General features: G+C 36.5%; 1 protein-coding gene across 5 annotated transcripts in view; it reads left to right on the top strand.

The window, feature by feature from the left end:
• ARHGAP29 (Rho GTPase activating protein 29) overlaps nt 1-2,686 on the top strand; it is a 75,386-nt gene extending 72,700 nt beyond the window's left edge. For all 5 annotated transcript variants that reach the window (XM_047725518.1, XM_047725521.1, XM_047725519.1 and 2 more), the window contains one exon: nt 218-2,686. In XM_047725518.1, coding sequence (XP_047581474.1) covers nt 218-1,083 — 866 coding nt within the window. In that variant the 3' untranslated portion in view covers nt 1,084-2,686. The remainder of the gene's footprint in view (nt 1-217) is intronic.
• The last annotated feature ends 9,208 nt before the right edge of the window (nt 2,687-11,894 follow it).

Consider the following 11,894-nt stretch of genomic DNA (forward strand, 5'->3'; position numbering starts at 1 on the left):
GGATTTTGTAGCTGTTTATTATATTGATTTAAATAAATGTAAAATTCTAACATTTTTATTTCAAGTGCACCTTTAATACTTTGAGTATTTAACTTCTCTGCATAGATAACTGAGAGTGTTAACAAGAGTCTTATATATTTTTCCAAGTTATTCTGTAAGACTCTTGTTAACCACGTGTCATAAAGTTTGATTTTTAAATAAATCTTTTCCTTTTTAGACAACAAAGTGGGTTTGCTTGTAAGCCAAGAGTTTGAATCAGCATCACAAAAGATGGAAGATGTCTGTAAAACTTCCAAGCCACTTACTTTGAAATCAGAAAGGGAAACAAACAGTGTTGAAAGGCATGCTCCACGGACCAAAGTTAGACCTGCAAGTTTGCCTGTAGATAGACTACTACTTCTTGCAAGCCCTCCTAATGAGAGAACTGTCAGAAATATGGGAAATGTAAATTCAGACAAGTTTTGCAGGAATCCTACCTTTGATGGAGTTAGTAGGAAGGATACTCCTACTATTGTCTGTTCCAAATTGGACGGTTTTGACCAGCAAACTCTACAAAAAACTCGGGAGAGACTATATGAACAAAATGGCCTCAGTGCAAAGACTGCAGCTGGAACGGGAACCGTGAGCATCAGGATTGGTGGGGACCAGCCAGACAGCGCCCCCCGGCCCAGTAAGCCATACACAGAACCAGTCAGGTCAGTGAGACAGGTGTCAGAGAGACGGTCCTCTGACTCCTGCCCTCCCGCAGCTGTCAGAGCACCCCGAACGCTGCAGCCCCAGCACTGGACCACGTTTTACAAACCACGTGCTCCCACCAGTAGCCTGCGAGGGGATGAGGAGAGGCTCGCAACCCCCTCCCCAGGACTGCCTCCCAGCACAGCCCCCACCCCCCAGGGACCCCTGCTAAAAACAGTCCCGGCCTCCGACAAGGCACCTCCTGCCTCCACGCAGTCCACCAGCAAGCCAGGAGAAAACTCTGAGGAGCGGGACTTGCCCGAAGTGCCTCTCGCGTGTCAGAGACCGAGACTAAAACGAATGCAACAGTTTGAAGACCTGGAAGATGAAATCCCACAGTTTGTGTAGGGTTGTCAGAATCCAGCTTTTCTTTGTTGTTGTTTTATTTTGTGGTATTGTGTTTGTTTCGTGAAAGAAACTTCTGACAGGGCCCCTTCTTTACAGTATTGCCACATCATGGGTTTTGCTTTTTGTCCTTGTATCGTGTTATACTGCGTTGGTCATATTGAATGGTAGACTGTTTTGATAGGGCCCCCATCTGCGCCTCACTGGAATTCTCTGTATTTTTAAAGTTGTGAATAAATAGGTGGACTCATGTTTTTTAAAGTTTAGTTGATTTTTCCCATAAAATGGTCCATTTAAATGCATCCCTAATATATGATATAGTTCTCAACTAATAGGTGCAATTGGGGAAAATCTGCTTTATTTTTTGAAGTGAAACTACGTTGCTTATTTATAAAAGGACTATTTCTGAATGCAAGTGCCTGAAAGATATTTGTCTGGTATGATTGTTTTGTTCACATGATTTTATAGTGTACATCTTTGACCTCTCATATGGTATGTATGTAACCTTTTATTTTTCAATTGGCAATTCACCTATTAATATTTACACAATGGCCAAAAGGCTTGCAAGTCTGTAATTTCATTTTGATTAATGGCCAGATTTTCCATGTGGTAGTCAGTTGAATTGTACAAAGAAAGTACACTTAAATTTATTTCTAAATTACATAATTCAGTTTTGTCTTATTCGGATTTAGATGGTTTTAATACATTTAATATCTTTTCACCTCTTGCCTTGTTCAACATAAACTTTTGTTTTTCAACAGTTCTGAACGTTTTGGTATTTTATACATTGGTCCAAAAATGTTTTAAAATTCAGTGCATTTCCTCTTCATGTTGTCTGGGATTTTTTTTTTTAACCACTACTTTGGTATAAAATGTTTTTACTTTTAAGTAATTTTATGTACTTTTTCTACCTGAATTTTTAACCATTGACAATGTATGTTTCATCCAAATCATGCAGAGATTTTATTTAAGTTGATTCTAAATATAGTTTGGCAAGCCTCATTGTTTGGAATTTGAGAAAAAGTGTAGATGATTGGATGGATATATTTCATTTATAAAATTCCTAGTTTTAGAACTAGTGCAGTTCTGTGATTTTCTGGGTTACATCATTTTGCCTAAAACATGATATAAAAGGGACAAAAAAATTTAAATAGCTTCTTTTTCTGTGTGAATTCTATTTGTAGCAAATGCTTTTATATGAATATGTTATCCTTGATAAAAACACATATTTTATATATATTATATATATATATATATTATATATATATACATATATGTGCATATATATGTATATATATTAACCTGTTAAATTATTTCAGGTTCTCGTGGCTTCTCTGAAATTGTTGCCTCTTCGGGTGTGAGACTAGATTTAGTCACCATTGGATTAGTGGTCAGTACTTGAACTCATATATTCCTTGGCTATAACATGGAATGCATTTTGTAAGAAGTCGCTATATAGCTCTATATGACATTATGGAATAAGGAGAAATGAGTAACTCCTTTGTACTAGAGTCTTGTTTTTAGTCCTTATTGTGTAAGATATAAAAGAATTGTATTGCTACAAAAACCTAAAAAGAAAATAAGAGCCAGCATTTATTGAACCTTCTCTTTGTGCCATGAACTTTGCTAAATTCCTACATAAGTTATTTCCTTTCAAGTTCACAGCAGCCTATACTACATAGGTAAGTATTTTACTATTTCTGTATTACAGATAAGGAAACAAAGGCCTGGTTATAATGTGGTTTGGTTCCGTAGGTGTAACAGTTGGATTCAAGTCTCAAACACAGGGCTGTCCGATTCTTGATGTTTAGTACTCTTAATGACTGTGTTATTACTCAGTAATATCAGGTAATATTTAACAATAGAAAATACACCTTTAAAATTTTTTTATTGTGGCAAAATATGTATAACATAAAATTTACCATTTTAACCAGTGTACAGTAGCATTAAGTACATTCACATTGTTCTACAACCATGACCACTATCCCATCTCTAGAACTTTCTCATCATCCCATACTGAAACTTTGAAAATGTACTTTTAAACTCCTTCAGTTTTCTTTTAGCGTATTGAGATGACCAAGTCAAAGAATCTGTGGTATAATCAGCTGGCCTCTGTGTTAAGCCTCACAAGTGAGAATTCCACTTGGGCCTTTCTGTCTTAAAAGCTCTCTGACGTCTCATGCAGCTTAATCCATCAGTCTATAGGTATTTCTAGTTTCCTGGGACACTGAGCAAGTACCTCCTGAGCAGATGCTGCTATTTCTAGAGGACACAGAGTGTACACTGCCCTGTTCTACTTAGTAACATGGTGGCAGTTCTTCATAGGAAGTTGTTTTTTGACACATGGGAAGAGTATGAGTCAAGGGAAAGGGCAGTAGTGGGGAGCCTTTTGGAGAGCTGCAAGACCACCAGAAAGGTTTGTGGAAAGCATCTTGTTCAAGTTTGCAAGAAGTCATTTGTGAAGGGTTGATCATGACTTTCTTTGATAGACTTGTTTTACATCCTGAGAACTTAATTAACATCCATGAATATTTAAAATCACTTCTAGTGCACTTCAGGCAATGTATTTCTTTTGATACAGAGATGAAGAAGAGATGATGCCTGTGAAGGACTTGTCCAGAGATTTCAGAAGCCAGTGAAGTCATACCTCCCTTCTTTGGGTGATTTAATTTAAAGATGGTACTATAGCTACATTATTCCCAGCTAAGCTCGTATTACTTACTGTATTTGTACAACTATAAAAATCTCTTTAAATGACAACCATGTATATTTTTATGGCACATCATCGTCAATTAATTCTCTGGTGTTTTCTTTCCTAGAAGCAGGAAATTGTTTTGATGTGCTGATATGATTATATATGTAGACAAGTCAGTAATACCTGGAGTTCAGCAAAGTTGCTATATTCACAGTTATGCGAAAGTCAGTTGTCTTCCTGTATATCATCAACTAATAAGAAATGAAAGTTTTTAGAAAGATCTCAACATAAATTTGAAAGACCTGAGACTATATCTAACAAAATATATACAAGATCTTCATGGAGACACTTTTAGACTATATCAAGAAGCATTTAAGGAGATTTTGGAAAAAATGGAGTCCTCTATGATGTGCATGGATGGGAAGCCTCAATATTGTAAAGATGTTCATTTACCTTCCATTATTTATCAATTCAGGGTAGTCTCATCCAATATTGAACCAGTTTTGAACTATTTGAATTTGAAAATTCCATACATGATTTCCTCATTACCCCTAAATGCTTTAATGATGTTTCCCTAAAACAAGGGCCATTCCTACATAGCCACAGTAGGACAATCAAAATCAGGAGATTAACAATGATGTAGATCATCTAATCGCAGACAGCATTCAAATTTGCTGATTGCCCCAATACTGTTCTTCTCTGCCCCAGCATCCCTTCCTATGCAAGATCAGATGGTGCATTTAGTTGTCCTGTCTCTTCTCTCCTTTGATCTGGAGCAATTTTCCCAGTCTTTTCTTTCATGACCTTGATTATCTGAAGAGCATAGGCCAGGTACTTTGTAGTATGTCCCTCAGTTAGGGTTTATCTAATGATTAGAAAAAATGATTAGGGTTCCTCGTGATTAGATTCAGTATATATCTTTTTGTTAGAAATATTGTCCTATTCTCACTATATCATACCTGGAGGTACACAATGTCACATTGTCCCATTCTTGGTGATGTTAACTTTGATCACTTGGTTAGGATAGTATCTACCAATTTTCTCTCTTTTAAAATTAGTAAAAAGAGTTTGGTGAGGACAGTCTTTGAGCCTACGTAAATGTCCTGTGTCTCATCTAATTGTCACCAGTTAATTTAAGTCTATTAACACCTATTACCTGAATCAATATCACTATTCTGGTTGCCGAATGGTGAGTTCATCATTGCTAATGCTTTGATTGGTATTCTGTGAGGAAGGACAGTCCCTTCTCCATCCACTGTCTATTCATTTGTATCAGTGTGAACTCATGGATTCCTACTTTATTCAGTAAGTTCCAATATATGATTGTCATGTACTTTGCTATGGAACTTTTCCCACATTTGGTCTATGGAAGGTCTATCCAAGCTTGCTTCTAAGTTCTTTTGATTTTTTGAGCTCTTATTTTTTTTAAGCAGATTAAGGTATCCCAAGCTTATCTTGTGCTTTTTGCAAGAAATCTTGGTTCTTTTAAATGGAAAATAGTATAGGGGTACCTGGGTGACTCAGTAGGTTAAGCGTCTGCTTTCGGCTCAGGTCATGATCCTGGGGTCTTGGGATCAAGCCCCATGTAATGTTCCTTGCTCAGGGGGGAGCCTGCTTCTCCCTCTGCCCCTCCCCCCGCCCCTTGCTTGTGCTTTCTCTCCCTATCTCTCTCAAATAAATACAGTCTTTAAAATGAATGAATAATGAATGAGTGAATGAATGAATGAAAAATAGTATATGGAAACCAACACCTGAGACATGCTCATTGCTACTGGAAAGTTTATTATTGACATGAACAATTCATATAATAAAAGCCTTATTGGTGGACAGATCAAAAAAGTACATGCCTGGAGCACCTGGGTGACTCAGACGGTTAAGTTTCTGGCTTTGGCTCAGGTCATGATCCCACGGTCCTGGGATTGAGCTCCATGTCAGGCTCCCTGCTTGATAGGGAGTCTTTTTCTCCTTCTGCCACTCCCCCTTGTTTTTTTCTCTCCCGCAACCCCAGATAAAATTTTTAGAAAAAAAAAGTGTGTACACACAGAGAGATGTACAGCTATATAAATTTTTTTGAAGATTTTTATTTATTTGGCAGAGAGAGAGATCACAAGTAGGCAGAAAGAGAGGGGGAAGCGGACTCCTTGCTGAGCAGAGAGCCTGAAGCAGGTCTCGATCCCAGGACCCTGAGATCATGACCTGAGCTGAAGGCAGAGGCTTAACCCACTGAGCCACCCAGGTGCCCCGCTATATAAATTTCTATATATACATATAAACACTGAGATCCTCAATTCCAATTCAGTACTTCAGGATTTAATCCAGTATTTTCCCTTTCCATATTTATAACTCTCTCTCTCTCTCTCTCTCTCAGAAATCTGGCTCCCATAATCCTAAATATATTATTTGCTTACTTTTTCTTTACATTCCAACCTCCTGACAATGCGAGCAGCTGCATTGGCCCAACTAGCTCCAAATATGTCAAATAAGTCAGTCACCCCTGCACTATCCTGACCACACTACTCCCTCATATGCTGACTGAAACCCTAGCTTTCAACTAAAACCAGCACCAAGCCAGCTGAAAACCTTGACCCCTGTGATGTCAATCCTGACCCCACCATTCGACCCGAGGCCCTGGCCCTGCTCATCAGATGAATCCCCCACCCCAACCAGAGAGGAGGGAAGGAACAAATTCATGATCTTTTGATAATGAGCAACCATTAAATATTTATTCATTAAATTCACTAGGAAAAGTTTGCAAATGAAGGGTTAAATATATTTATCAAAAGTGTTTAAACATAGATGGATATATTTATGAAATTTATAGGAAGGTTTTTTTTTGGTCTTTTTGTCTCAGCTCTAATACTTGTAATTTTTAAATATTAATACTTTGTGTAATAACTAAGCCATATTATGTTGTTTTTTAATGTCTTTACAACCAGTTTAATTGCCCTATAAGCATAAAATTAACATGCTTTTCAGAAAGCAGAGTGAACAAGACTATTTTTCCATGTTTCTGAGTTAAAAATGTGAATAGGCCAGGGAGCTTTTTCACTGTTTCGGGAGTGCTGATTGGTAAGTGAATGTGGCTCAGGACATAGAGCAAGTATGGGAAGATCTTATTTACATTTGTAGGCACAGAGCCGGGTCCATTATAGTTGCTCTCCGTTACATTAATTATCTGTATCTCATTTCATTTTACACCAGAAATTTCCTTTCTGAGATCTACTTCCAACGAGTTAAAAACTTTTCTGCATCCAGCTATCTTCTTCAAAGTTGCCAATGAAATCAGTCCATACTGGGATTCAGCACAGGAGAAAGCAGGGAATCTGTGAACTTTCCATCTACAAGTGCAGATACAGATCGAACTCAGATTCAGGGAGTTTTAAATAACTTTTGTTTTAAATTGGATCATAAATGCAGAGGTGTGCCAATATATGTGTTTTGTTTAAAAAATAACTATAATGAACTCCCATTAACCCCCAGATCCCTTCACAGAATTTAGGGAGCCACCAGAGCACGCCTCCCTAATCACACCTCTCCCGTTCAATACACACACCCACCCTGGTGTATCTGTTCTGAATTTTTTTTTTCTTTTAAGATATTTTTTTAAAGGATTTTATTTATTTATTAGAGAAAATGAGCGGGGAAGAGGGGCAGAGGAGGAGGGAGAAGCAGACTGCCTTTTGAACAGGGAGCTCAAGGCAGAGCTGGATCCCAGGACCCAGAGATCATGACTTGAGCTAAAGTCAAGTGTTTAACCGACTGAGCCACCCAGGTGCCCGTCTTCAATTCTATGTTCATCATTTCCTGACTCTTAAAAAAAATTGCTATCTATGTATTATTTAATTTTGACTGTCTCTTTAACCTTTTAAAAGTGGTATCTTTGATTCCTTCATGGCTCACTTCTTGCATTCATCATCTTTTTAAGATTAATCCATGTAAATGTTTATAGTGGCAAACATTTTTCCTTTTTTTTTCTTCTTTATAACTACTATAAAGTATTCCTGTGATAAATTTACCAAGGCAAGTATTCTTAACTGAATTTTTCAGATGAACAGATAGACTTCAAAGAGATTAAATAATTTACTATATGTTACATAGCTAGTAAGAAAGGGTGCTAAGACTTGAACCCAGATGTTTTTATTATAAATTCTGTCATTTCTAAATTATTTTTTCCTAATACTTTAAGCCAGAGGCTGTCATAAATAATATATTTTCAGGCTATAGTTTTTCTTGCTGGTTGCTAGGATACTAAAGTTTTGGGTTGTATTCCAACTCCAAGGTCATTTTTAGTGTGCATGTGCATTAAAATTTTTTCATTTCATTAAAGTCATTGCATCTAAAATTGCTGAAGATTTTCTGGGTTGCAGTGAGTTTTGTAGTTTTAACTTCAGAGAACAGAGCAGATGATGAAATAAATAGCTCTACCCCTGCGCGCTCAATTCCAAAAGAATAGTTTGGAAAACTGTGCTATAATAGAGAGCCATTTGAGGAATTTAAGCATATAGAGAATATGGTGTGCACGAGATCTCCCAGCATGGTAATCAGGAAAAGAGTCAGCATTCCAGGTGAGAAATAGGCCCTCAATTAAGCCACTGACCTAATTCCAATTTATTTTTAGGAACATAATTGACAGGGATTAGTGAACCATTGTGAATGTGTAATTGGTGAAGGTTGAGGGTGGAGCTGGCAGGGTAGAGAAGGTGGTGCTTAACCTGGAAGCTGGGCACATAACAGTTTTCTTCAGATATTGTAAGTGAAAACAAAGGATTTAAGTTAAATATCTTACTTGCTCCTTCAGGCAGAATACAGTCGCATGACAGTAAAACAGAGGCAGATTTTGTTTCAGTACTCTCTAAGGAAGCCCTTTATGATTGTTTATATGTGGAATGCATGATCTTGTGATTTGGTGAATTCCTCAAAACTGGGAAAGTGTTTAAGGCAAAAACTGACCTCCTACAAGGATTATTATTAGGGAGGAAGTTGGGCTAGATGATCTGTAAAGCCTTCAAGCTCTGATCATAATTCTGTGGCCTTGAATTTAAAGTGAAGGAGCAATTTCTGGGTGCTGCAAATCCTGGCATCATTGCAGTAAGCAATTTTAGTATCTGTTATCAGTGTAGGCAAGGAAGCATTTATACCTTATCAGAGACATCACTAAAGACCCCTTTAAAATTCTGGGGTGGGAGTGAATGTCAACCCAAAGTTATATGTAGAGTAAAAATATCCTCTATAAATATAGGTGAAATGTGCATGTTTTTACAAACGAAGAATTAGTTAATAGCAGGACTGCATTAATCCAAATTCTGTAGAAAGGTTTTTAAGCAGAAGGAAAGAGATCCCAAATAGAAACACAGATATGTAGGAAAGAATGAAGACCTTTACAGAAAAGTAAATATAAGTGAATATTGACTGTTACAAAATAATACCAGTAATGTGAAATTTAAGATGTATGTAGAGGGGCACCTGGGTGGCTCAGTCAGTTAAGTGGCTGCCTTTGGCTCAGGTCAGGATCCAGAGGTCCCTGCTTTGCTTAGCAGGGAGTCTGCTTTTCTTTTGCCCTTTGCCCCCCCTTCATGTTCTCTCTCTCTCTCTCTTTCAAATAAATAAAATCTTTAAAAAAAAATTTACGTAGAGTCAGAATACATGAGAACAATATAGGAAAACGTGAAAAACTCGAAAGCACAAAGTTCTAGTATCAAGGAAGTAGTAAATACAATAATTCATATTAAATTTAACCCAGATATGTGTTGTAATATCAAAAAGAGTATATGAAGGGGCACCTGGGTGGCTCAGTGGGTTACGCCTCTGCCTTCAGCTCAGGTCATGATCTCAGGGTCCTGGGATAGAGCCCCGCATCGGGCTCTCTGCTCAGCAGGGAGCCTGCTTCCCCCTCTCTCTCTGCCTGCCTCTCTGTCTACTTGTGATCTCTCTCTATCAAATAAATAAATAAAATCTTTAAAAAAGAAAAAAAGTACATGAAAAGAAAATGAAATATTTGAATACTCCAAAAGAAGAGAATGTAAAAAGGTAAATCAAAGAATGGGTCAAACAGAAAAGTATCAAATCACTAATTACAGTAAATGAAAATGGATCAGAATATTTCAAGTAATATGCTAATGTCAGACTGGGGAAGAAAATAAAACCCACGTATGTCCGATTTGCAAGAGGCACATCTTAAGTATAGGTGCACCGAAAGTACAAGGATGGCAAAAGCTAAAACATGCAACCCCTAGTGAAAAGACTGGTCTAGCTAGACCAATGTCGGAGGAAACAGATTGAAGTCAAGAAGCGTTACTGGAGATGAGGGATATTCTGAAATGGTAAGTCAATTTACAAGGAAGATTTCACAGTCAAAACAACACTGTTTCAAATGGATAAGGCAAAAATAGACAACTGAAAAGAACTGGATAATCCACAATCGTAAGGGCTACTTTGATATACCTCTGAACAGACAAAAAAGTAGTAAAAATATAGATCTGGAGAACACAGTTAACAAACTTGACCTGATAGGTAGAGAATACTGTCAACAGTGACAGAATTCACATTTCACTTAAGCCCATATTTAAGATTTACCAAAACTGACAGACCATAGAGAAAGCCCCAGAAACATTTTAGAGGCTCGAAATAATTCAAAATATGCTCTGACTTCCGGGAAATTATGCTAGAAATCAGTAACAAAAGATCACTAGAAAATCCTCAAATGCCTGCAAATTAAACAGAATACACTTCTAAATAATCCATGGACTGAACAAGAAATAGGCATTAGAAAATATTTTAAGCTGAATGATAATGAAGATGTGTCATATCAAAAATTGTTGGCTGCAGCTGCTGATACAATGCTTGGAGAGAAATTTATAGCCTTAATTACTATAAAAGTTGAAAAGTTAAAATCATATACACTTCATCTCTAGAAGCAAGAAGAGAAAAAGAATGAGAAAGGAGGAAACAAAGATTAGAAATCAGTGAAACAGAAAACGAAGTTAAAGAAAAATAATAAAGCTAAAAGCCGGTTCTCTGAAAAGTTGGAGAAAACTGACATCCCCCCAGTAAGATCAATAAGACAGGAAAAAAAAAATATCAGGAATGAAAAATATATTATCATTGGAGACTCTACAGTGAAAGATGTGATGATATAATGAACACATCGATTTGAAAATTTGAATAAGGACAAATTCCTCAAAAAATTAAACTGACAAATGGAACATCTAGAGTTTCTTCTGTTGGTGGAAATTGAATCAATTATTAAAAGCCCTTACACAAAGAAAATATAGAAAGAAGTGAGTTCTTTCAAATATTTAAGGAAGAAATTACCTCAATTTTATACAAATGCTTCCAGTAAATAAAAAAAGGGAATACTTCCAAACTAAGTCCAACCTAACTCTGATACCAAAAACCTCACAAGGACATCACAATATATAGGAAGGTGACTTTCAATATATACAAAAGATAATATATCACTACCAAGTGAGGTTAATTCTCCATGTATGTAAGTGTGGTTTAACATTTGAGCAATCAATCAATGTAATTTGCCACATTAGTTTTTATAAGGGGATGAAAATGTAGTTATCTCAACAGATCCAAATTGGTTAAAGGATTTGATGAAATTCAATAGCCACTTATGATGAAAACTTTTAGTAAACTGGACTAGAATTTCTATAAACTGATAGAGATATAGCCTACAGCAGACATATCTAATGGTAAAATGCTGAAAATTTTGCCCTTGAGAACAGGAATGACCAGGAATTCCTACAATCACTGCTTTCATTGAACATTATACTAGAGATTCCTGGCATATATAATAAGGCAAGAAAATGAAATGAAAGGCATAACGACTGAAAAGTAAGAAAGAAAATAGTCCTTTGTTTGCAGAGGATATAATTATGTACATAGAAAATCCAAATGAATTTACTATTAGAATTAATAGGTAAATTTAACAAACTGCTTACAACCTCACTCGAAAGTCACTAATATTCACAAATTGAAACCAAATAGAAAAGGGAATATATGAAACAATATCACTTAAAATAACATTCAGAACATCAAAGAGCTGGGAAACCTAAGAATAGGTGTATAGAGATGTTTATTTCTATACTGAAATACACAAAATCTTTTTATATAA

Source organism: Lutra lutra, chromosome 4, assembly GCF_902655055.1.
Source record: "Lutra lutra chromosome 4, mLutLut1.2, whole genome shotgun sequence".
NCBI lineage: Eukaryota > Metazoa > Chordata > Mammalia > Carnivora > Mustelidae > Lutra > Lutra lutra.